Genomic DNA, 26,816 nt, shown 5'->3' on the forward strand with positions numbered 1-26,816 from the left:
ATATTGCCGTAGACCGCGAAGCAATCCGACACTTGTGAAAAAAGTTATTCAATGAAAACCTATTGACAAAGCGACGTTGATTAACACGTAAAGGAATAATAAAATCGCGCGAAATTTCCATATAGTCTATGCTTAATAACTTTTTTCACAAGCATCGGATTGCTCTTCGGCAATGTTGTTCATCATAGAAATACCTATCGAAATCTGAGTTTATAATTTTTATAGAGGGCAATTTTAATATAGGGCGATCTCTGGCGATTTTTCTTTGTAAAAGTAAGTTTTCCCATAGTAAATCCCATACAAACTTTGAACGGCTGGCGCTAAAATATAGTTTCTCCGATCGAGCTGAAATATTGCACAGTTGTTATGGGACCTAAATGCAATCCAAAAAGTGGAATGGAACGAGAATCTAAATGTTTCATATATCCGTGTCCCAGGCTAGTGATCATGTCTCTGAAAAGAGACGCACACTCAAAAAAATTCAAACGTCATTGCTACGTGAAAAATCACGTAAACCATTCCAAATTCATTTTACCTCCACTTTCCCTGACTAAGATAAAGATCACTAAACCATTCATAACCACCAAACTCGGTAATGTATACTGAGGTTACCTATCGCACTTACGTGGAATTCTCGTAGGTGCCTAAGTTCATTTTGACATCTGCATAGTGTACGTACATTCGGTGTTGAGCTCAAATCCTAAGATGGCGCCCGCTTGATTTTTGAAGCACTTCAGAAGCTGCTGCTGCTTTAAACACGGTGTAAGATTGATTTCAAGGTGAATATGCTTTGAATACCGAAGAATCCCTGCATTACTTCATATTTTATACCTGATTTATAATCTCTATCAATTATAATTATAGCACGCGAAGGCAAGACAGACCAAACTAACAAAATTGGGGAAACAGGATTCAAAATGCTCAGATTGACAATAAAAATATCACAATATTTTAAGTTTGTTTACATTTTCCAATTGGGAATAAGTTTTCTTCCAAAGCCTATTGAAAATAAGATTGGTCTTTATTACAGATAAATTTAATGCAAAGCCATCTAGGTCCTATTGAAACGCTTCGTAAAGGCTACCGGAAAATCCACGTAGCTCTTACGTTTAGCGACGGTGGAATGGACGAACTTCCAAAGTTCATGCGTTCATTCTGGGCTACCTATGATTTACGTAAGAGCTACGTGAAAAGTGCGATGGAAAAAATCACGTATGTTTTCACGTAACAATGACGTTTGGATTATTTTGAGTGCACTAAATAGGATGCGGTTTGCTATAAACTACACTCAAAATAATCCACACGTCAGTGCTACTTGAAAACATACGTGGTTTTTCCATCGCACTTTCACGTAGCACTTACGTGGATCTAAGGTAGCACCGAATGAACACATGAACTGATGAACTTCATACGTTCCATCGAAGTTTCACGTAACAGCTACGAGCTTTTTGATGATTATAATATAAGTATGATTATAATATAAGTAATGATCACCACGGCATATATTATATGCCGTGGTGATCATTACTTTATTCAGGTAAAGTCAGGGTCAGGCGTTGCAGAATTCGCTCTCATTTGAGAATGAAGCACGATCAAAGCAAGCAAAGAAAAACATCCTATCTGTTGCGGTCCACGATCGTCATTGTATCGCAAGGTGTAACAAGTCTGATAAATGGAAGCAGCGAGCGAGAGCGCCAACGAGAGAGCGATGATAAAATCCATTTTTCTCGGTTGTTTACCGTTGGGGATAGGTGTTTTTCTTTACTGGCACGATAAACAATCCACGAACTTCCGATAACAACAGTGTCCCCCAGGCTTGGAGCATGTTTAGAGGGGTTTTATCATGCACTACTATCCCCCCAATCTGATCAAACTTGTAGCAGTATACGATAAACAGTCTCTCATAATGTGCAGCATGTTATGATAGTTACAGAGAGCGATACGTGAGAGATTCTCTCAATTTTCTCAGGATTCAATCCCTGGTCAGGGTAAAATGAATTTGGACTGGCCTACATGATTTTCCACGTAACAATGAAGTTTGGATTATTTTGAGTGTACTGTAGAATATGATATTATAATGCTAGATTAATAACCTTCCAGATGTCGAGCGACTGACCGTCACCAGAATCACCACGCTAATGATGTGTATGAATAGTGAGGTTTCTCCACCTGTGTTGTACAAAATACAACAGCGCGACCATTGAAGTGTTGAATTTGGTTGATTGCAATTCCTTAATAGAGAAATACATGCTGCATTTAGGTGAAAGTTCGGCATACACAGATAAGTCACGGCGAGCTCATTTATACAATTTAATCCGAATCAGAACTTTCGTCCATGGGATCCCCAACGTTTTCGTCCTTATCACTGTCCTCCTTATCCCACCCTGATTTCTTCCCAGTGAGAAAATCCGCTCTCAACGCTCCCCACGTCGACTTTGGCTCGTCATCGTCGGATTCGTCCTCGGATTTGATTTCATCCTTGACCTCTTCCTTCTTGACCAAATTGTCCACCAGTTCCGACTTTGCCCGGGGTCCACTCATCAGGACGTTCAAAAATTCCTTCTTACTCAGGTTCTTCAGCACTTTGTCCCGTTTGTACTCCAGTTTTCCGGCTTCGTCTAGCTTTTTGCTCACGTCCCGTTGCTGTTGTCGGACGGCGTTGAAAAGCTGCACAGTTCCCCGGGTGGCAATCTTCTTCAGCGCCCGTTCCCTTTCATACTGTCCAATCGAGGGTTTGATCCGCAAACCAAGGATGTCCTTTTGTCGTTCCTTTTTGAGCAGCGCTTTCTGGCGCAGCAACTCTTTAGCCATTTCCAGATCATCCGGCTTTTCATCCTTCTGATCTCCCGCTTCTGCCGGCTTCTTCTGTTCGCCTACCACTTCAAATTTGTAAGTTGGTTTTGCTTCCTGGCGCCTCTTTTCCAGATCGACTTCCTTTACCGCTTTGGACAGAATCTGTGCATCATCCGACTTCCTTATGTATTTTGCCAGCGTTAGTGCCCACTTTGATGGCCCCTTTTCCTCCTCTGCCTCTCCATCGGAATCCGCTTGCATCTGGTCATCGTCGGACATCGGAAACTCCTCGTCGGACATGTGCTGGTCATCTGCCACTTCATGATCCGACTGATCACTGGCACTGTCGGTGTCCGGTTCCGGATGTGATGCTGAAATGATGAATGTTGTAAGTTTTACTGCTTGTATCTTGGAAACCAAACATTTAACTAGTTTTACTTTGCATTTTTTTAGAGGTTTTCACTTTAGCAGTCATTTTTAAAACTTATTTAAATATTTTATACGAGAAATTTGTAAATCAAACGCACTTTTTATAGAAATTTCATGAACACACGTGCGAACAGCGCGAAATGTTTTGAAATGCTCTAATCAGCAAACAATAAACGTGCTTCGCTTCCTTCGTGCGATGATTGTTTTAATGATAGATGTGAAGTTAGCCTTCGTGACTTCCGTGAATTTAGCCAACTTTGAATCATTCTTTGCACAAAGAAAAATTTTGAGTTAAATTTTCCCAAAATTAAATATTTCTCGCTCAATAGCAAAACTGAAAAGGCAATAAGATGGCTCTTTTTCAGTGGTATATAAATATTGTGTATCCCTTCATAATCACTCAGATTTCTTATAGGAATAGACTCATAGCGAAAGCAATGCGCAAGTTCGATTTGGAATCACTAAACTCATACAGTCTGTACTAATCAAAGGGGCACTGCACAAAAATATTCATCTGTCTGTTACTATGACTAAACATTTATAAACAAGGCCAGTAAGAGTCAAAGTCTCATTTAAAATCGAAAAAATGCATCGCTCCATAATAAAAATGACCAAGATATCCTCATCATCACTGTCACACAATTTAGTGACTCCATTACATCGTTGTGCATCGTCTCGTCGGCCTCGTCGGCTCGCTTCGTTTTATTTTGTTTGCTCGTAAACAAAAACAATGATTTTTCCAGGATCAGTTTTAGATTTCAGTTTCGGGGGGTCCCAAAATGTTTAATGAAATCTGGTTTTTATTTAATAACAAGAGCATGTTACTGCAATTACTTTAGCAATTTTTTCTGCTCAAATAACGGTTATATCATGTTTAACTTTAATTTAAAAATTGGGTCCATAAATGAACCTTGTCACTTTTGATCATGTTTGACGTTCGCTTAGTCGACAAAAACACCACAGGGGTTTTAGTTTTAACACTGGGGTTGTTCCTATCCTATGACAAAATCTATAGAAACAGGAAAACAAGTTTTTTTTGGACTGAAACCAACGGTAAACATTGAAAAATTGAGTAAACATGTATTTTTGGCCTAAACTTATGCGCTTGACACTAAAAAGAGAGGGCTCTAGGACCCTATTGGGTCCTAATGAAATCTTGGTTTTATTTAATGACACGAAAGAGCATGTAACTGCAACTATTTTAGCAATTTTTCCTGCTCTTATAACGGTTACTTCATATTTAAACTTTAATTTAAAAATTTGGTCCATAAACGAACCTTGACACTTTTGATCATGTTTGACGTTCGCTTATTCGACAAAAACACCACAAGGCTTTTAGTTTTAACACCACAACGTGGAGACAAAATTCATAGGAGAAAAAGGGTTCGAATAAAAATCGGAGAAAAATAAATTGTAGGGTGCCGCGAGTTTTTCATTGTTTTTCAATAGTTAGGGGCTTCAAAACATATGGGTTCCTTGGGAAAGTTTATTCAGTAAATTGGCAGAAAGCATATAAGCCATTAAAAAAAATCACGGAAATGGTCTATTCCTTTTCTTGTCAGTAGCAAACTAGCCTTAACAAGAAATTATAGTCATGTGTGAGTAAACTGTGGAAATACGAGACAACGAGTCAAAAAGGTGAGCCATCCATGATTTTTTGACTGCTGAGTTGCGTGATTGACAACCCAGATAGCCGTAGCGGTAAACGCGCAGCTATTCAGCATGACCAAGCTGAGGGTCGTGGGTTCGAATCCCACCGGTCGAGGATCTTTTCGGGTTGGAAATTTTCTCGACTTCCCAGGGCATAGAGTATCTTCGTACCTGCCACACGATATACACATGCAAAAATGGTCATTGGCATAGTAAGCTCTCAGTGAATAACTGTGGAAGTGTTCTTATGAGCAGGCTCTGTCCCAGTGGGGACGTAACGCCAGAAAGAAGAAGAAGATTGACAACTCACGCATGAAAAATCTCAAGCGTGAGTTATGAGAAATTGAGTTTTTCACAACACTGATGTTGGGTCGGTGCATCTCTCCCTGTTTTTGACAACATTGTTGTGGCGACAGAGGCGAACAGCCCAAAACTGAACTAAATGCAGTTTACTCAAATAGGGTTCTAAAATGTTTAATGAAATCTTGTTTTTATTTAATAACACGAAAAACCATGTTACTGCAACTACTTTAGCAATTTTTCCCGCTCATATAACGGCTATATCATATTTAAACTTCAATTTGAATATTGGGTCCATACATGAACCTTGACTCTTAAGATCATGTTTGACGTTCGCTTATTCGACAAAAACACCATTTCGGAAGGGACACGGAAAACAAAATACACCCAAAAATTTGAGTTTAAGCCAAGGGGTGTGACAAAATCTAAAAAAAACATAAAAAAAATTGTGGGCTCAAATAAACGAAAAAACATAAAAAAAATTGAGTAAATATGTATTTTTGGCCTAAACTTAAGCGTTTGGCACTAATATTGGAACAGGTCTTTAGGACCCTATTTAACTTATTTTTAAGGTAATCTGATTTCTTCGTGTTTGAAAAATTTCATGTCGGTGTTAATTCGCGGAACGGTGTAATCTGTTTTTTTTTTCAACGGTTGGCAACTTCAAGGGTATGTGCCATGGCTAAACTAAAATCCCGTCTGTCATCGAATATGTTTCGAAGTTTTGACAGCTTCTCACAGCAGACCAATCCAGTGCGAGAGAAAACGTTCAAAACAACGTGTTTCGGTGTCGAGTGCGATTCGTGATTTTTTTTTGGTGATACAAATTTCATAAATTATTAAAATTACTGAGGGAGTTTTAGTACCTCTTCATTAGGAATATTTGCCCAACGATGGCATCTACAAGAATAAAGTGAGTGTAGTAAAATTTAAGTTTATATTAGCACCTTAAATGATTCATTTCTTACCTGTAGGAAACCAACCACGCGTCGTGGGAAACGATTCCTGGACGAACGGGAACCCAAAACGATAGAGAATCCCAAGAAAACCTTGATCATGGAAGGGCGAAAGTGTTCCAACGAAATTCGGCAGGCGCTGAAGGATTTCAATCTGCTGAAGAAGCCACTGGTGAGACTGATGAGAAGGAACAACGACGTCACTATGTTTGAGGATTCGACACCACTGGAACAGTAAGTACCTACACTAGGGTGTCCCAGGAAAGAATCAATGTCTGAAAAATCAAGGTGCTCAACTAGAGCATGAAAGATATGCTTATTTATAGCATTTATGTACACTGAGGAAACGGAACGTATGAGGTACATAAGATTTTCTTATGAAATAACGACATAAGAAGTATTTTTCGAGAATCTTATTAAATTCCATTGCAGACTTATGAAACAATACCAGGGTGTCGATTACCTGGAAAAACCTGGAAAGTCAGGTAATGTCAGGGAATTCAATTTTAGACCTGGAAAGTCAGGGAATTTCACTAGAGGTCAGGGAAAAATATAAATACTACAGCATCAAACAAGTTGATTGTCTGCAAAGTTACTGATTAGGCCAACTCAGCAATAATAATCATGATGTTTACCTTTAATACGATTAATGGAAACAAAATTGGTAATCACTCTTTCAAAATAGTAGTACACCATTGAGAAATCGCTTTCTTGAAAAAAAAATTTCTGGAATGAAAAGCATCAACAATGCCCTTCGAAGTTGGCGTAGATTGTTCCAAAGATATTTAGTTCTAAATTTTCCTAAATCCACTCATTGCCTAGTTCCGCTTATTTTGCTCGAAATCTTGAGGAAAAATTGAGTTCACTCCATCGTATCATGTCAAACATTACAAGTTTGCTCAAAATATCGTAGTAAAACTGGTAAAACGATAAATAGAGAAAAAAAATGAAGGTCCTTATTTTCAAAAGCACGAAGCTGCTGGACAGGATTTTTCCAGAATTTTAATCAGGTTATTTCTAAAAATAAAGTGCTCTTATACTGATATTTTTCCATTTTGAAATTTCTGAAAATTGCGTGAATTAGAGTTCGAGCGTTATTTCAGGATTTTTATCAGGAGCTTAATTACAAGTATGTCCAGTTTGTTTTTCATAGATTGTACTTGAAAAAATTCTCCTGAAATTTGGAAAATTTCTTTGGGAAGCTGAATTTTCTGGAATTTGGTTTGAAGTAATCTGCTCGATTATCCATTGGCAGTATGTGAGATTACTTGGAGATACTCATTGAAAAATCTTGAAAGAGTTCCTCCGAGCATTGCTAGAGGCTCGACAAATTCAAGGGGAACATCAGGGAACTTATTATTAGCGCGTTATTCAATATCAAAATGCATTCCATTGAAAATATATTGATGAATTCGAGAAAAAAAAAATCATATCGGAATACTTAAATATCAGCTGAAATAAATAACCTGTAACCAGGGATGGGGTGCGACTCAAATCTCTTTCGGTGCTACACGCGCTGCTGCGAGATAGCACCCAAAATTCGAAAGAGACGTGCAGGAGTATTTTTCTCTGGACTGCACCCTGGCTGTGCTGACACGCAATGTGCTTTGGGATGCATGGTATCGAGTTGTCTCATTTTCACTCTTTGCGTTTCGTACACGCGTAAACAAATTCACTTGAATTCATTTCATTAATATGTGACTGTCACAACTCTTAAACACGTTGAACATAATTCGTCACCACCTTATGTTTCTGACTTTACCAAATATGTCAAGATCCACAACAATAAGTTTTTGCAAAGCACTTATTAAGCTTATCCGCTTTCAAAGCATACTTTGTTGAAAATATTCTAGAGTGGATTATGTGCTATCACGAAAGAGACTGAAAGAGTAGAGATTGTGCTTTGCTTTGTCTCGCACAAAAACAAATAGTCTCCTGCGCCTTGCTCGCAAAGAATGGGAGACGCACAATCAATTTCTGAGTGGCACGCATGTTTTTGGCACTGCACTGAGTTTTCAGACATTCCCTGCCTGTAACGAATCATTTTGAAAAGTTATTGGAAGTATTCTATGAAAAAAATGAATACATTTTGCAAAAAAAAATCTTTGTGATTACTGAAAAAAAATCATAATGAACATATTGAGCGAATGCGTATTTTAAGTCCATAAAAAGGTAATAATTTTCGATTACTCTCGGCTAGTTTTCAAGTTTTATATAAGTACGACGTGTTGCATTCATTCATAGTGATGATAATCACATCAAATGTCAGAAAAAAAGAAATAGAAAATTAGGTCGGACAACATGAACACTTTCGTGAAATTTAGTGAATACAATATTCTTAATGACTGATAGTCGTTCTTTTATGTTAAAAGGCTCTTCCTTAATCACAATAGCAAGAAAAAGCTTCTCTGGATTCGTTACTTTGAACAAAAAATAGATTTTTCCACCGCCCTGTCTTAATTTACTCATTTGAAGCTGAGAAAAAGTTAAAGCCAACTTTAAATGGACAATTGAAGCAAAACATAAACTTGTATACCGGCAAAAAATTCATAAAGAATACGGATTGCATACACTGTAAACATTTTTGATGAAATATGTATATTTTCAAAGGATAAGGTCCATCTTGCCCCATAAGCTCATCATGGCCCTAATCCTCCTATATTTGAAGGAAAAAGTTAAGGAGTTTCTGAAAGAAATATTAGAAAAGTTCCTGAAGAAGTATTGAAGGAATACTTGAAAAAATACGATTGAGAATTAAAAACAGGAATTTCTGAGAAATATCTGTTGAATTCCTTGGAGCGATTCTCTAAGAAAGTTCTTTGTCAATGGCTGGAATTTTTCTGAAAACAGAAATAGTCAACATTCAGGTTGAATGTAATAGTCGTTTATGCCAGAAACTTGTGAAATCATATATGAGTTAGCTGAGTATCCGAGTACATCCTTTTTTACAACTTTAAATGCATATTTTGCGCTTGAAGGTTTCAAATGGGTATGGTCAATAGATGATAGTATTTTCTGAAGTTGTACTCAGCTCTTTCAGGTTTATTCATACGAATTATCAAGTTTGAAATGTAAATACACAAGTGCTCATTTTTTTCATATCATTTTGAATAAACGCTCAAGAAAGTTATCTGACAGGTGTATTTAAGTAAAGTAAAAGCTTTTGCTCAGTTTATTCATACGATATGAAACATACCAAACCAACAAATCAGCATGGTCTGGAATTTTTCTGGAAATTGACTGGAAGTTCAGGGAAAATCAGGGAAATTTATTTTCAAAATTGAGTCGACACCCTGAATACTCATTACATAGATAGATATAATTTCATACGAAACTCTTTGGTTATCATACGCATTGATCATTGGCTTTCATAAGACAATCTAATGGAGTACGATTTTCTTAACAATTTCATACAAAAATCTTATGAATTACGTGGAGCGATGATAGTAACATAATATTCACGATAGAGATTCATAAGCACGCGTATGACAATTATTATTAACACTTGTGACAAACAATCGACTTCCTATCGAAAAACACGTAAGAATTTCATACGATTTTCTTATGGAATAAAGACATAAGAAGCATCTAATGAGACTCATAAGAAAAACTTTTGAACTTCCATCGATCATTGCGTTCATAATATAAATGGGTATAATATCATAAGATACTCTTATGAAGGATCATAGATATCAATTATGGAATTCTTTTTGATCATTATGTATTTAGAGAATCGACAAGAATTTCTTGTGAATATCGGACGTTTTGTTTTTCATAAGACTCTTATGAAAGAGAGAAAACCAGTCAAGAAATCAAGAAATCAATTCACAAGCGTTCTCTTATGAAATTCGTACGTAATTTCTGGCACAGTGTATAACAACACAACTTTCTTAAAAATCCTTTCGAGGCTCTGCCGGATCGATTTATGAAAAATGATCATTTTTGATGAAATTTGTTATATTTTTAAGATATTTTTAAAGCCTACTAGGTACAGTTGACTCTCCACATCTCGATGTTCTTCACCTCGATGTTCACTCTTCCTATGTCTATAATTTGTACGGTCCCTTCATTCTGCATACATTTTCACTCTCAATATTTAAATATCCTCCTTATCTCGATATCTCCCTACGTCGATAGGTTTTTTATTCCCCATTTTCTCTCGATGCTTGTTACAACTTGCGAAACATTGCCGATCATGGAGCGATAGAGATGAAATGTGCATCTTCGCTTGTTTCGTGCTCCCAAATCAAATTCTGAAATGCCTTCCAGGGGTGGCTGGTTCGCTGGAAATTATTGTCTTTTTTCCGGGAAGTTTTATTATATTCATCCTCATTATTATTTACGGCGGATACAACTTTCTATCGAATCCTACGAGTCGGGTTCGGGCTTGGTGCGAATGGATCATTGAAGGTAGTTTTTGTCAGTGCTCATCGCATCAAAACAAAGGCGCCACTGTATATGGGATTTAACATTGTGACAGCATTGCTGTTCTGTCAAACACACAAGGCTACGGTGGCGCTATCTATGCTTTCCATTGCGGCCGTTTTGGTTATTTTGATGATCCATTGTGAAAAGAGTAACAACCTGAAAGCTTCCCTATGCATCAGAAACGATGAATTTATCATCGTTTAGAACACGGGGTTTTCCTGCAAATAATTTCGGGTTTCGGGTCGGGTTCGGGTTTGAACAGAGACATTTTTCGGGTTCGGGTCGGGTTCGGGTTTGGAAAAACTGAAACCCGACCATCTCTAGTATCTCGTGTATACAAAAACACGTTCCTATAATGAATGCTTAAACATTGTTAGACAATAATACTTAACCAATAGTTATATCAGTGGTTATTGCTTAACGTCAATTCCACCTATTCATGAATTTCAACAACAAATATGCAATTTCAATCATTTACTGTTTGCTGTATAGTCGGGGTTCTGCTGAACCGCATCAAGCGCAATTTTATTTCAATCAAGTTGTTTATATCAGAAGACTTAAAAAATAATCTGTCTTCCATAGAAATATCGAGTAATTTGATCAGTCCTTCGTTATCTTAGATCACAAAATATTCTCTGGCAGGACATGTACCGTAAAGTGCCCAAATTCAGCGCATTGCCTTATTCCGCGCATTTCATACAACATTATTTATATATGAAAAAACACATTAAAATTACCGCAACTACGATTTAGAATAAGTTTGAATCACAAATAAAAGCAAATAATGATTGTTTTTCTCAAATTTTGAAAAATTATTCATTCATTCGTGAACTGTAAAGGCCAATCGAAATCGAACGGATCTTGTAAATCATACAAAGATTCGCAAATTCCATAATAGTTTTGCACTTAAATCGACTTAAGGTGGCCAAACTGCCTCAAATTACCCTTTACGAAATTAACACGTGGGGGAACTGGAGGTAAAATGAACACAATAAACAATTTTTATGTTTTCTTGCTTATGAAGCTATCAGATTATTATTCAATTGCTCAGAATTGAAAAGGATGTTTATGCAATGTAACAAGTTGAAAAATTGTGATGAAAATAGAATTTTATTACCATTTTTATAATTTTGGAAATTCGAAACATGTGGGTAAAATGAACATGTAACGGGGGTAATATGAACATTTACTTGGGGGTAATATGAACATATAATGGGGGTGAAATGAAAACCACTTAAATTGAATTAATTGCGGCATGATTCTCAGCATGTGGTACATGATCAATGCATAGCTCACACATTCCGTAATCGATGGAACGTTTAGCCGCGACCATTTGGCTGTCAATGTCTGTCTTTATATTTCCTCCGAAAAACTCGCGGCATCTGAAAAAAAAAATCCGGTAGTAATCGTCCAGCCAATGTGTTCATATTACCCCCATCTCGAGTGGTTTATTTTACTCCCAAAAAAACAACATATTCAAATCACTTGTTCTAATAATTTAGAAGATAAAAATACTTGTAATTTCCATCTACTTATCATTAACACTTTAAAGATATGATGTACTACGCATTTCAATAGATTTTTCATGATTTTAATCATAAAAACCTCAAATTCCACGAGTGAAAATTTGCATAATATGAGAAAACTTATTTTTTTTATTATTATCTTTATTAAGGAGATTTTCAGCCCTATGGCTGGTTCATCTCCGTACGAGAGAGCGTCATAGTGAGTGGCTCCCCTGGGCTAACTATAAATCACATTAGTATTACATAGTTGGTTTTAATTTGAAGACAAAGCTTTAAAAGTTGATTAATTTAAATGTTCTAGTGTGATGTTGAAATACAATTTTCCTTTCTCATTGTCAGGTTTCGATGCGAGGTCCAGTTGATTGGAGAGAGATGATTATCAGATTTGGTGGTACAGATCGATGTGTTTTAGGTAATTCATCAGTCGAATTATGCAATCGGAGTCGTTATTGAGCGCGGAGCGAATGCTTTCAGCAATGTGATGCTCGTGCCGCTAGGTATTGCGGGCAGTTTATGAGAAAGTGTTCTACAGTGTTTGGAACATTACATGCAGAACAGATTTTTCTAAAGGGTCCGTCAGACCCCATGTTATGCGAAACTTTGGTGTGCCCAGTTCTCAATCTAGAGAGGATCCTCTGGTCGAGATGCTTTTTTGGGTCTTCCCAGCGTGATATATCGTTTTTAATTTTTCGCAGGAAAGGTGTTCGCATATTGTGCCAACTCACTGCCCAAGAACTTCTTAAAGATGAGGAGATCCATCGTCTTATATCATGTCCAGGAACCTTTCTTGTGTAAAACGTAGCGCTTCTACCAGATGCTGCAAGCCGGTCTGCTTCCACATTTCCACGTATTCCACAGTGGCCAGGAATCCATATAAATACCGTTTCAGGAGGTGCTTGCATTTGGATTGCCTGAATCCAAGGATGTCGTGCTACATCGGATGATAAGGCTGTGACGACACTGGCTGAATCAGTCAGTATGGCAATTGGATTTGGTGATGGGATAGTGCAAGCGATTAGGACAGCCGCGGCTTCCGCGGAGAAAATAGAACATGGATCAGGAAGACGATAGAAACGGCTGTTCTCATGGTCGGTAATACCCATGCCTACTTTGTCCTGTACTTTGGAACCGTCCGTGTAGCGGTGTGTATAGTTTTGATATTTACTACCAAGAAGCTCAGCTACACTAGTCGTCACCGCCTGGGAGTTTGCACCAGCTCTAAAACGAGTTTTTATTGACATTTCCACCTTGAGACGTGGCGAATTCCAACTCCTGGCTCCATTCCAATGAGTTTCCGCCACTGGAGGGAGCACTTTGTTGGCGTGTACTTGGAGGAGTCGGTTCGCCTCATCAAGGAGAAGAACTCCACCACTGCATGGTGTCGTCTTTTCTAGAAAACTTACTGCCCGTTTGCATACCGTCTCCGTAACTAAGCGTTCGAAAGGAAGCCTGCCGCTTTCTACGCACGCGGCATCAGCAGGTGTGGACGGCAACAACCCGGAAATGATACGGATTGATTGGTGATACACAGGGGCAAGCGTGGTTGTTAGTGCATCTGTTGATAAACATGTTAGTTCAATTCCGTAGAGGAGTCTGCTGTCTAGAATTGCACTGGCTACCCGAAGACGTACATCACGATTAGCCATTTTGTGGCGCTTGGATAAAATTCGTAGGAGGTTCAACCGAGTTTTACAGCTCTGTTTCACTTTCTTAAAGTGATCGTGGAAAGTCAGATGGCGATCTATGTTAATTCCTAGAACCCTCACTGATTTTTTCAAAGGGATTTTTTTTTTTTTTTTCTGATGGTCCCATTGGGCCGTATTTGGTCCCACCTCCACCCCATACGCTTCGTTTGTAGTTGGGAGGCTTATTGGACGAGTTATCATAGTGATATTTGGTTTTTAATTCATGTTTCTTCATTTTCTTTTTAACTTTCATTCTTGCTCCCGCGTATGTCCATCATCATGATTCATATCAATCCATCTTTGACAAATCTTATACACATTCTCTTGAATGAATAAATGCTGTTTGCCTGCTTTACTTCGGTAGGTAGTCGGTTGAAGAGTTGGAATCCTTTGAAAAAGAGACAGTTTTGAGTTCCAGTTTTCTTAAAGTTCGGTAGTCGTAGATCCGATGCTGCTCTTGTGTTATAATTATGTATATCCGTTCCATATTGAATATTTTCTGTCAAGTACGTTGGTAGTAATTGATTCTTAATTTTGAATACGAATTCTAATGTTCTTACAATGATCCTCTCCTCGACATTCATCCACTCACGCATCACTCATCGACACTCACGCATAGTAGCTGAAGAAGTTGTACGATGACACCCTAGTATAAGTCGCATAGACTTGTTCTGTATTTTCTGCATTCGACGTTTTTGTCTTCTGTTGGCAAGGAACAGCACAGACGGACAGTATTCAAAATGTGACGCCACGATTGCTTTATATAGCATGATTTTTGATCCGACATCTAAAAATGAATTAATTCTGCAAATAACACCTAGCTTTTGTGCAGCTTTTCTTATTGTGTAGTCCACGTGATCATTGAATGAAAGCTTATCGTCAAGAATTACTCCTAAGTATTTTAAGTTATCCACTCTTTCTATTTCTTGTCCATCGATATGTAGCGGTTGAATATTTCCTTCCTTAATTTTGTTAGTTATGACTAAATATTTTGTTTTCTTAACGTTGAGCAAAAGCTTTTTAGATTTCAGCCAATTGCTTACTCTGAGCAGTTCTGCTTCAAGTGCATTATACGCCTCAACAAAATCATTAGCGATGATGAATATTACTGTGTCATCAGCAAACATGTTTACTTCACCGTTCGTCATAATCTCCTTAATATCATTCATATAAATAATAAATAACAAGGGTCCTAATACACTTCCTTGAGGAACTCCCAACTCCACATCAATGGCTGCTGATTCTCTTCCATCATACAAGGTTGTTTGCTGTCTGCCGGTCAAATAGCTTTCGAACCATTTCAAGACTGAATCTCTCACGCCAATCTTGAACAATACCCCTAACAATTTAGTCCTATCAATAGTTTCAAATGCTCGCTTTAAGTCTATAAACACTGCTAGGATTACTTTTTTGCTTTCAATTGCTCGTTTCCACTTCAATAATAATAAATTGAGTGCTGTTTCACACGAGTGATTTCTTCTGAAACCAGATTGTTCATTAATCAAAATGTTTTTATTCTCTAGGAACTCGCATAGCTGTTCTTTTACGACTAACTCTAGCACTTTTTCGTATAGTGGCAACATGTTGATAGGCCTACGATCTTCTGGTCTCTTTGATTGAGCCACTTTTGGTAAAGGCACAACCAAAGATTTTTTCCAAGATGAAGGAAATTCTCCCCGCATCAACGACTTATTTATAACACATAAAATACATTCTTTATTGTTTGAAATCCATCCCAAAAGACTTTTGTGCTTAGATTATTAACACCTCCGCAAACCTTTAACCCATTTACTACTTTTTCCAAATTGGTCATGCTTATTTCATGAAATACGTTCCACTCTACAACTCCAATTTGGGGCAACTCAACGTTTCCTTCAACTATTGGTACATCTGGAATACTGTTATGGATATCTTTGATGCTCTCAACGAAAAATTCATTCAATTTGTTTGATTTCACTGTTACGTCGATTTCATCGCTGGCGTTTTCAAATTCTACTCCTGGATCACGATTTCTGATAGGTTTCATCATCTTTTTCAAAACTTTCCATACTTTTTTAGAGTCACCTTGACATTCCTGTAAGTCTTTGCTTATGTATTCAGCTTTCGTTTTACGGATTTCTATAACGTACTTATTTCTCAATCTTTGATACAATATCCAGTCTGTGGCGTCACCTGTCCTTCTAAATATGGCATATGCCCTGTCCCTTGATTCCTTCATTCTATGTAGCTTTCCATTGTACCAATTACAATTACATCATATATTTCAATCTCTTTATCTATTATCATTTCATTCACTGCAGACTCCAAAGAACATCCCAGAAGTGCTGCACTTTCGTCAGTTGAATCAAGCAAATTGAAATCACGCAATTTGTGTTGCAGTTTGCTACAAAATTTTTCCTTGGAATATTGTCTCCAGCTTTTAACGCTAATTTTTGTCGACTGTCTTAGCTGGTCCGTTATGTTGAATTTGAGTCCAATTGTTTCATGGTCAGATAATTTGTCATCTATCAATTCAATAGCAGTTATTCTATCATCATTCGTGAATGCCAGGTCAATCATAGTACTACTTCTAATACTTACTCTAGTGGGGAATTGTATAATTTGTCTCAATGACACAGAATCCATTACATTTTTTAGCTCACGTCTGTCACCTACCTTCATCCAGTTAATATTAAAATCTCCAATTATCAAGTTTGTTCTTTCGTCGTCAAATACGTTCGGCAGCCACGAGTCTTCAAGATGCTGTAGAAATGCGGCATCACTTGCATTCGGTGAGTGATATACTGCACCATAAATCCCAGAAAAATTTCCAGTCGATACATCAATCGCGAGAAACCAATTACCGGCAACTGACTCGTTTGAAATCACTTTTAGTTTGACTCCAGATCTCACAAACATAGTTACTCCCCCAGTGTGCCGTGATGTTGATAGACAATTTATCATAGAATATCCTTGCACTTCTAATTGATTAATATCATGATCACCTGTCAGATGCGTTTCTGTTAATATAGTCACTACGGGTCTTCGTCTTTTCAACAATAACCTTATCTCTTCAATGTGTTTGCATATCGCTACATTCGCATACAACACCTGTACCGATGATTGCTATACACTATAGTCAATCATTTGCCTTTTGCGCTCCTTCATTCTCATATACAGCGGACAACGCTCACTCCACGCACAATGATTAGAATCCGCATCTTTGTCACCATTCAATTTTGATCTCTCGCAGTTAATGCACTTCACCTCAGAAGAATTGCACTCTCTTATCAAATGTTCACCAGCACAACGTGGACAAGCTTCTTTTCTCGCCGTACATTTTACAGATTTATGATTAAATCCACAGCATTTGTAACATTGAACAACATCTAAGGCGTCTACCACTTGGCATCGCTCCCACCCACACATAATTTTCTTTTGTTTCAGGACCTTGTGAAAAGTGATCGCATCAACCTCAATAATTGCATCAAAGTTATCATTATTTTCTTTATCTTTTGCAACAATACTTTTTACCTTGAAATGCTTCACGTTTTCCATAACTTCATTATTTTCGATCAACGTTGTTTTGAGTCTTCGTTCATTTCTTCATTGATCCCCACTATCTTCAATGTTGGTTTTAAAGTATCGCTCATTTCGACTTCACAGTGATCACACAATTCTTTTTCTATCGTCTCCTTTAACTTCAACATCGTGGAGTGATCCTGTACATCTACAAGAATACTACCATCTTTCCGTGTATAAATATCTTTGACCCTAAAGTTTGATGGCTTGACTTTCTTGCTAAGCAACTTTTTTGTTTCACTCGCATTTTTACCAGTTTTCGGTTTGATTACTATTCTTGAGTTTGGTTTCTTTGGTGATACAGCATGAATAGCTTTATTATTATTTTCTTCATTTTTGGAATTCAACGTCTTGGGAGTATCTTTCGATAATACCACAGGCTTACTAGTTTTCACAACGTCAGCAAAAGAATAATTAATATTGTTATTCACCACAGTACCGTTTACTGGCGGATTATTTCTATTTTCCATCCTTCCATTTTCCCGCTTAGCCTTACTTGTCGACCGCAAATTATACCGGACAGGATCACAAGTAGGAGTTACAGGAATTTTCCCGCTTTCGACTAATTCTTCTCTAACAATTTTGCGCACCCTAACATCAAAGCCTTCAACAAAATCGAGTACTCTCTGTAGTTTCGCTACACCATGCAACACTTCATTCATTTTAGTTTGCATCTCTTCTGTATCATCAAACTCGTGCAACGCAATACACGTATCACATGCGTATACAGCATTCTTCATCTTCCGAAGTACGTCTAGCTCTAGGGATTGGCAGGCCATTTGCTGAAACTATTGAACGGATTGGACGGTGAGACGCTTTACACAGATGCATAATGGCACTTTTATCGGTCGATATTACAAAGCCCGACTTAGTTGCCCATTTGGCCACTGCGTTCACGGATGCCTGTAGTTTTCGGCGGAGGGCCTTTTCAGTTGATCCTACAGCGATGAGCATAATGTCGTCCGCATAGACGAAAATGTAAATTTCCTTTGGGAGGCTCGTGAATATATCATTCATCGCCACCAAGAAGATGGTGACGGCTATAACTGAGCCTTGTGGCACGCCAGTTTGTTCCGAAAAGTGTTTGGAACGATGATTTCCAATACAAACTTGAAAAGTTCTATTCTGGAGAAAATTTCGCAGGAAATGCAAAATGTGACCTGATAGACCCCATTTGTTGAGCTGTTGAATGACTCCAGGTGTCCAGGCGCGGTTGTATGCTTTCGCCAAATCTAATGCGGCGAGTTCGACGTGATGAGCTTTAGTTTTGGCGTCGCTTAGAACTTGCGCCAGAGTAGCAAAGTACGTACCTGTGCCGTGGCCGGAACGAAAGGCGTGCTGCCTGTGATCGAGGAGTTCATTGGATTCTAGGAAGTGGGTTAGTCGCCGGTTTACCATTCTCTCCATTACCTTGCTGATACAACATGTTAAGGAGATCGGACGAAAATCTTCAGGTGCAGAGGTAGAAGATCCATTTTTCGGAAGGGGGATCACCAAGCTACTCTTCCATTCTTGTGGTAGTGTGTTTCCTGACCACTCCTTATTTAGCAGTCGAAGGAGGGTAACTTTTCCTCTAGGTGTAAGGTTTTTTAGCATGGGGTAGCCTATCTCGTCCGCACCTGCGGATTTACCTTTACATTTGGCTAAAGCCATTTCGAGCTCAATTAAACGGAAAGGTTCGTTAATGGGTAGGCCTGCAGTGTCATCAGGAATTTGTATTCTATCGAGATCGTCTACGGTGGCTTGATTTTGTCGAATGCTGACAGGGATGCAAAATAATAGCCTAGTGCATCAGCGATGATACCAGGATCTCTGGTAATAACCCCCTCATGGCGGATAGCCATGCCGCGGGTTTTGCACTTTCCACTGAGAGCATTAACTTTTCCCCATATCTCAGATGAAGATTGATTGGAATTTATTCCATCTAAGAAATTTTCCCAACTCTGATCTTTCGCGTCTCGAATAACCTGTCGACATTCATTCCGTTTGATTTTATATAACGAAATGGCTGACTCTTTGTCAGGGTGATCTACAGGCAGACGCTTCGCAGCTCGTAACGCCTTTCTCCTTGCTTTTGTTGCTTGTTTTGTCTCCGGGGACCACCAGGGCAAAGCTTTGCGGCCGGGTTTTGCGCTAGTCCTTGGAATACATGTTGTGGCAGCCTAATAAATAGCTTGTATGAAGTCTTGAAGATTGTTATGTTCGGAGATGCAGAGATATTCGTCGATTGCTGTTTGGAAGGAGGTCCAATCCGCTTGATCGTATATCCATCGAGGGCGGCGCGTTGTCTCCGGAGGTAATTGGCAAAGTGAGATAGTGATTGGATGGTGATCGCTGCCGAGCGGGTCGTCGCCAATACTCCAGAGTAATCGACTGACTATGCTAGGGCTTGCTAGCGATACATCAACAGCGGACTCGTGTTGACCCTTAGTGAACGTGATGGAGCCATCGTTGAGTATTACCAGGTCCCTAGCTTCTGTGAGCTCAAGTAAGGTTTCCCCTCGCTTGTCTGATCTAGGGCTTCCCCATGCAGCATGATGACCGTTGATATCGCCGAGAATCAGTTTTGGGCCTTGTATAGATCCCAAAACTTGTGAAAAGGCATTTTTCAAATTTGGTATTTTGCCGCATGGCAGATAAACACTAACCACCGTTACTGGAAACGGATCATTAAGCGTAACGGCAACGATGGGAAGGATTGTATCTAATTGTATTGTAGAGAACTGAATGGATTCTAGTACTCCAATGGCAACTGAGTGGTAAACATTTGAATTCCTTTTGTATGTCCAACGGTAGCGACCGCCAAGCGATCGGTTCATTTTATCCACGGTGGTACGGTGAACTTCTTGGATAGCCAGGATAACTGGTGGGTTGCTTTGTATAAGGCATTCTAGGTCGCTGATGTTATTATGGAATCCGTTCATATTCCATTGTAAAACGAAAGAGGTCCGTTTGGAAGCGTTGATGGTGGCCATGCTGTTTGGAGATCCACTATTTGTCGAAGTTGTCGTTCTGTTCCTTCTTGGTGATGATGTAGTTGATGATGAGCTAATCATTTTGGCAGACGGAGTTTCGGAAGATGGGGAGGACACAGGGTTATCTTGGGTTACTGCTGCTCCAACGTTGTCCTTTAACGGGGACGAGTACGAATACCCTTGTGCGTCCCGTTGACAAAAGATGTTGAGGTTGATGTAGTCTTGACTCCCACGTTGTCCACAGGGGGATAGGCATTTCTGCCCTTGTGCGTCCCTCTTCCGGAACTTCCAGGATGACGAAGGTTGTCCGCCGGTTCCGGTGGTGGTGTGGCTTCCGCACCGACGGGGCCTCGACTGTCCTGAAAGATAACCGGGGAACACGTTGGCATGTCGCTGCATTTACGGTTATCGGCCTTGTTAACTTCGATACATCTTTGTTCGGGTTTGGTGGTATTTAGCGTTGAAATGGTACCAGTAGGCTCCTCTCTTGTGTTTAGCGCGCTATTATGGACAGAATTACAATCGATGATTGGGATTAGAGACTTGCTGTACTCAATTATACTGCATGTTGTATGAGGAGCACTGGTTGGTTGAAGCGTGTTTTAATCATTCTGACATGCCCTCGTCACCACCCAATGGGGAGACGTTGGCATAGAAATCGCTATCAGGAGTAGTTATTTTTGTTTTTGGCCGATCGAAGGAGTCATCGGAATCAGTCGTAGAGTGATCTCTCTTTGGTGTTCTCTCCGAAATTTGACGAGGTGGTATTGGGCTGGTGTCGCTTTCATACATCAGGGTCGGCTGCCATTCTTTTTCTTCTGCTTCTTTTCTTTTTTTTGGGAGAGTTGTTGCTTCGTTTTTTCTGCAGTCTGGATTCGATCTTGTGTTGACGGTATTTCGCTAGATGAAAGAGCATCCTTGGAATCAGCCAGTTGATTTTTCCGATTGAAAATGGTTCGGAGCACGTTCACTTCTCGCTCTTTGTGGCTGAGCTGCTCTTCCAAATGGGTAACCTTAGAAACTAGTTCCTCAATGGTGCCGTGTTTTCGAACCAATCCCATGCGCGAATTGTTCTGCAGATCCGATTCAAGTGCCTGGATGCGATCATCTTTTCTCTTCATTTCGCTGGTCAGCAAGTCTACCTTTTGCAGTAGATCCGCAATCATGCTACTGTTGTCGGTGCTTAGGCTAGATTCGAGAGTCACGATTCTTCTATCCTTCTTTTCCATCTCCTGCTGGAGCTGGTCCACCTTTGAGGATAACTCAGCGATTTGCTGATCCTTTCCGGCTGTAGTTACATTTGAAAAACTACTTTGCCCGTGTGCCTGTTCGTATCGTCTCCTCGCTTGCGGGTATGATATACCAAGATCAACTCGGATCCTTTGGATATCATTTTCTTTGCAGTATACCGGGCATTTACGGCTTGACAAAGAGTGGCTGTGCCTGTCACAACGTTTGCAAAAAACTTCAGCTGTGCAGCGGGTTTCTTTATCGATGACGTGGTCCTTAGAGCATGTTCCACAAGTTGGACGTGTTTGTTGGCAACGCTTACTGGTGTGCCCGAAATTCCAGCAATTATAGCACAACATTGGTGCTGGATAGTACGGTCGGGTTTTGCACCGTATCCAACCGAAATCCACGTTTGGGGGGATCACCGTTCCACTGATCGTAAGAACCATTGTTGACGTGTTTTCGACTTTGTCTCCGTTTCGTCTGGTGATACGGCGAATGTTGCGAACTCCCTGGTCAGCTAGGCCTTCTTCAATCGTTTTATCGTCAAGGCCGGCAACCAACTGGCAATTTACGACGCAACGGCAGACATTGAGGGTCGGGTGTTCAATAATTTTGATTCCGGTTCCGTCAGATAGCGAAGTCAGTCTCAGGAGCTTTGAGATCTGATTTTTGCTACGAATTTTCAAAGCGTAGGTTATGCCATCTTTCCCTTCCGGGAAAGCACCGTCAATTTTAGCACCCACACATTTCTCCACCGATGAGCGTAATAGAAAAGGGTCATTCGGTAATCTTCCGCTAGTTGCTTCCATGCGCAGAACCTGGATTGCTCCATATGTGCCTTCGGGATCCATGTAATTCGGCAGTCGTGCTCCAGCAAAGTCGCCATCGAAAAAATTGGATGAACCTCCTCCAGGGTCCCCGAAGGAGGGAAATTCATCCGGTGCCAACGCCATGGTTGGCCACCCGGGGGTTGTTTTTATGAAAACAGCCTCAGCTCTGAGCTTCTTGTTGGCACCGCAGGCAACAGATCAGTGTAGCTCCACTATACGGTATCGCGCACTCACTACGAAAACACTGTCAGATTTTGTGGGCGATGTCCCTTTAAAAATCGCTCGTGTCGCGTCCGAAAGACGCGGTTGTCTGACCACGGGGAAAAACTTTTAGTTCGGTATCCGGATGGTCGTGAAATTGGCTCCGAAATAGGCCGCGATAATGAAAAACTTGATAAAAATCGAAAACAATTGTTATTTGGATATAAACAATCCCGCGTGTTGCAAAAACGTCTGTTCGTCTCAACAACGAGCTGTCAACTGATATGAGAAAACGAAGAAGCGTACTTTGTTTTTTATTTAATTTTCCAGCTTTTGGCAGTTCAAGATCGCGCTAAAGTGGCCAAAATAGCTCCTTAGTCTGAAGATTACGGATGGTGCTATGTTTTCCTTAACTGCGCTGAATTACGGCACTTGACGGTACATTTCATCTCGGGTCACTAATTGGACACTGTTAGTCACATGTGAGATACAAGATTTTAAAATTAGTCGTCCGCGATCAACCAGTACCAGTTTAAGAATTTAAAGTAAAATATCTCGAAATAAAGTTTTTGGCGCTTGGTGCGACCCCGACCATATGACCTAAGTATACAAAATTAGGGTAATAGATCATATAAAACGTGAGGTTACGAGTCGCCACTGGGAGATATGATAATTCATTTATTGAAACGTTCTGTTGGAACGCATGGAATCATTTTCTGAGGCTTCGTCTACAAATTACGTAACGCTCTAAGGGGAGGGGGAAGCGTTATGGCTCATACAAAAAAATGAAATTTTCCATACAAAAAGCGATACGGATTGAAGGGGGAGGGGTTTGTTCACAAAATTCCAATAGAGGCGTTACGTAATAAATGGACGCTGCCGAATTGCTTATGAACAATATTCATCTAATTCGGTTAGTTTCAATTTCATCAATAATCAATTGTGTTCTGGAGTTATTGTTCATTTGAAAGGAAGGGTTTAATTTTACAGAAATGTTGGTACAAATTTAGTGCCAACAACCAAAAATCTCGATTTATTCCACAGATTTGTAAAGACATGCTTCAAGTAACTCGTTTTGTACCTCTACTTCAAAATATTCAATGCATTTTTGCCAGTAAGCTCCTAATAAACCGGAATTTAGCTAAAAATTCTATTGCGAGTTTTTTTTTCCAGAGTTCATGCATTTGATAAACTAGTATTTTTTCCACGACGGAAATCGGAAATGTGAAATAATAATCTATACCAAGCTAATAATCGTCTCTTAAAAAATGAGGAGTGAAATCGCTAAATTTCAAATTTAAGGCGATTGGTAAACGTTTTCAACCAGAATGTGTTATTCTGTGCAATCATTGTTCTCTATAACAGCTTACTTTTTTTCCTAATACACGTACACCCTCTTAATTAGACAATGATTTCTTAATTTTTCGACGATGTCCGGTACTGGGGGGGTCTCCTCCTAACATATAAGGTACAGTGGGGGAAGTGTATCAGTGGGGTAAGTGGATCATTTGTCAATATAAAACCTAAACACTTGGATATGTTGAATGTTTTCGCACCATTGCTACGTTTTAGGTTATATTCTTACGCCCACACTGATACTATTGCAAAACTGGTACTACACGTACACCAACACAAGCAAACTTGTTCGCTGTAAAAAGTAATTAATTTGAAAATTGTTTTCCATCAATCAAAAATCCATTGTATCTCTGTCTAAAATCAAATTCTATTATTTTTTTCGACACATGGTGAGCATTTCAGTTCTAATTGAATGAATCACAATGAAAAATATGTCATTTTTATGAATAAATACAAATATATTGGACATGGTACACTTACCCCTACTTTTTAGTGGGGTGGGGTAAGTGGATCAAGAATAATTATCATTTATTGGCAGACTGCTTAGAAGACTTTTAATAAGCTTCAATACCCGCAAATGTTGTTTTCCTTTATTTTGTTCCATTCCCAGCTTGAATTTGTTAAATTGGCCGTAGAAAATTTGAATTAATCCACCTAAAAGTTTTTTTAACCTTTCTGGTATAAAAAAATATAAAAAGAATAATAATTTCAAAATTCACACGAAACTTTTCGTGGTTTATCTAAGCTGAGTTGTAAAAGAGCAAAATATACTAATTTTCCAATCGAAAGCATAGTCTCATACATGATTTGACCATATAAATTGTTCTAGACAGATGATACACATATATTCATAAATAAAACAGAAGGATTTCAGTTTGTTATTCAAAAGTGACTGTAACTAATATTTTTAAACCAAGAGTGCTTTTTGAAAATATCGTTAGGAATAATCCTACAATACTTCTGTATAACTTATGCGTATAAATGGATGAATTTTCTCCAAACTTTTCTTTGTTTTTGTTTTGTTTTTTTTGTTCTAATTAGTATGAACTAGTATATACATACTTTTTATTATATTTTGATTAAATAAAGATACTTTTTAATTTTAAAGTAATAAAATGTAACATTACTAGCACTACTAACAAGTGCGAGGGTAATATCATTCTTAATAAACATAATCATACTACATTTGTTTCGAAAACAGATTTTTTTTAATGGTGATCCACTTACCCCACCATGGTGCAGCAAGTGGATAATTTGGCGCAAATTTTTAAGTCTCTCATTCTCAAAACATAACAATCAGAAAAATCAAAATAAATGACGATTTGAAGTATAATAGTCCCTTATTTGTTATCCACAGAAAAAAGTTTGAGTTAAACTATTCACGTTAGCTGTACATAACAATGAAGTTAACTATTGATTTTTCTGTATCCACTTACCCCACGGTACCTTATCTAAATTTTATCACTTTGAAATTGCAAGCTGCAGAGTCTTCAAAAACAAATGTCGGGCTACTTAGCCTTGAAAGAATTGAATATTTCTATGAACTAATATTGCAAAATTATCCAATAATGCACATAGAAAGATTTTTGATAAATATTATAAAATATAAATTTTGTAATATTAAGTTACTTCGAAATATCAGCACAAAACCGAGGCGAATGACTCAGTAGCTAAAATCTCTCTAATGAATAAGTTTAGGTTTTAAACGATTTTTTAGAAAGTTTTTTTGCTCTACCAAAATACTATACCTACATAAGCATATTTTTCATTCTAGGGTTGAGCTCCTTGATTTTATTTTCTAGGACACCATTAAGTACACATTCGGCAGGGTATGTTAACGAAGAAGCTAATTTCCTGTTTAAATTTCTAGATTGGCCAAATCGAACGATTGTCACCTTTTCATGTTTGGTTCGTCATCCAAGAAGCGCCCGAATAATCTCATTTTGGGACGAATCTACGACGAGCAGATACTGGATATGGTCGAACTTGGTATCTCTAACTTCAAAGGTCTGCAGGATTTCAAAACCGAGAAGATCTCTGCCTTCGTGAAACCGGTTATAGTGTTCAACGGCTATAAATGGAAACTGACGGAAGAGCTGCGACGTCTCCGGAGCCTATTGCTGGACATGTTCCACATCGACAATGTTTCCACTATGCGACTGCAAGGCATTGAACACGTGATCAGTTTCACGATCACCGAAGATTTGTCCATTCTGATGCGTTCGTACCGAATTCAGTTGAAAAAGAGCGGCCAGAGGACTCCCCGCATCGAGCTGCAAGAGATGGGACCGTCGATGGATTTCTCGATAAGGCGGACGAAGATCGCTTCGGAAGATCTGTTCAAAACGGCCATGAAGCAGCCGGCCATATTGAAGGTCGCCAAACGGAAGAACGTATCGCGGGATGAGTTCGGTAACGTGCACGGTCGGGTACACGTTGGCAAGCAGGATATCAACGCGATACAGACGAGAAAGATGAAGGGTCTGAAGAAGACGGCCGAGGAAAAGAAAGCAGGGCGTGCCAAAAAGAAGCGTCAATCGGCGGGAAGTTCGGCTGGAGAGGGCTCGGAACAGGAATACGACAACGAGGGTATGGATGAGACCGGAGAGGGCTCCGGAATGGACGTCGACAGCGATTAGTGGATCGAGATGTTGACAGAATGAAGTGAGCTTGCAGAGATAAGCTTCAATCTTAGCGTAAGTTAGGTAAGAAATATTAAAAATTTACTATTTCATTTAAATTTCTTTCAATCCTCGAAAGAAACATTCCTGTAGATATTTAGATCTGAATGTCTAATGCTACTGACGATGAAAAAAAAAATACTTAGGTCAGTGATATGTCCCACCTAGGAAAACTCCTTCAAGGTACCGTAATCCGGGGTCAACTTTATTCG

The 26,816-nt window shown here is 39.0% G+C and overlaps 2 protein-coding genes across 3 annotated transcripts; one reads left to right on the top strand and one right to left on the bottom strand.

Moving 5' to 3' along the window:
• Positions 1 to 2,296: 2,296 nt before the first annotated feature.
• LOC5564891 (RRP15-like protein) lies at positions 2,297 to 3,393 on the bottom strand. Of its 2 annotated transcripts, none has more exons than XM_001649159.2 (2): positions 3,232 to 3,393; positions 2,297 to 3,164 (listed from the first exon to the last, which is right to left on the bottom strand). In XM_001649159.2, exons 1-2 carry the CDS (start codon positions 3,266 to 3,268, stop codon positions 2,311 to 2,313), a joined length of 891 nt encoding a protein of 296 aa, XP_001649209.1. In that variant the 5' UTR covers positions 3,269 to 3,393; the 3' UTR covers positions 2,297 to 2,310. The 2 variants fall into 2 exon arrangements, with proteins under 2 accessions (XP_001649209.1, XP_021707499.1); XM_021851807.1 differs by having other exon boundaries at positions 3,223 to 3,392.
• Positions 3,394 to 5,913: 2,520 nt separating this feature from the next.
• LOC5564872 (ribosome production factor 2 homolog) lies at positions 5,914 to 26,657 on the top strand. Its single transcript, XM_001649158.2, has 3 exons — positions 5,914 to 6,085; positions 6,147 to 6,362; positions 25,794 to 26,657. The coding sequence occupies exons 1-3, from the start codon at positions 6,066 to 6,068 to the stop codon at positions 26,560 to 26,562; spliced, it is 1,005 nt and encodes a 334-aa protein (XP_001649208.2). The 5' UTR covers positions 5,914 to 6,065; the 3' UTR covers positions 26,563 to 26,657.
• Positions 26,658 to 26,816: the final 159 nt, after the last annotated feature.

The sequence above is a fragment of the Aedes aegypti genome, chromosome 3, assembly GCF_002204515.2.
Source record: "Aedes aegypti strain LVP_AGWG chromosome 3, AaegL5.0 Primary Assembly, whole genome shotgun sequence".
In the NCBI taxonomy this organism is placed as follows: Eukaryota; Metazoa; Arthropoda; class Insecta; order Diptera; family Culicidae; genus Aedes; species Aedes aegypti.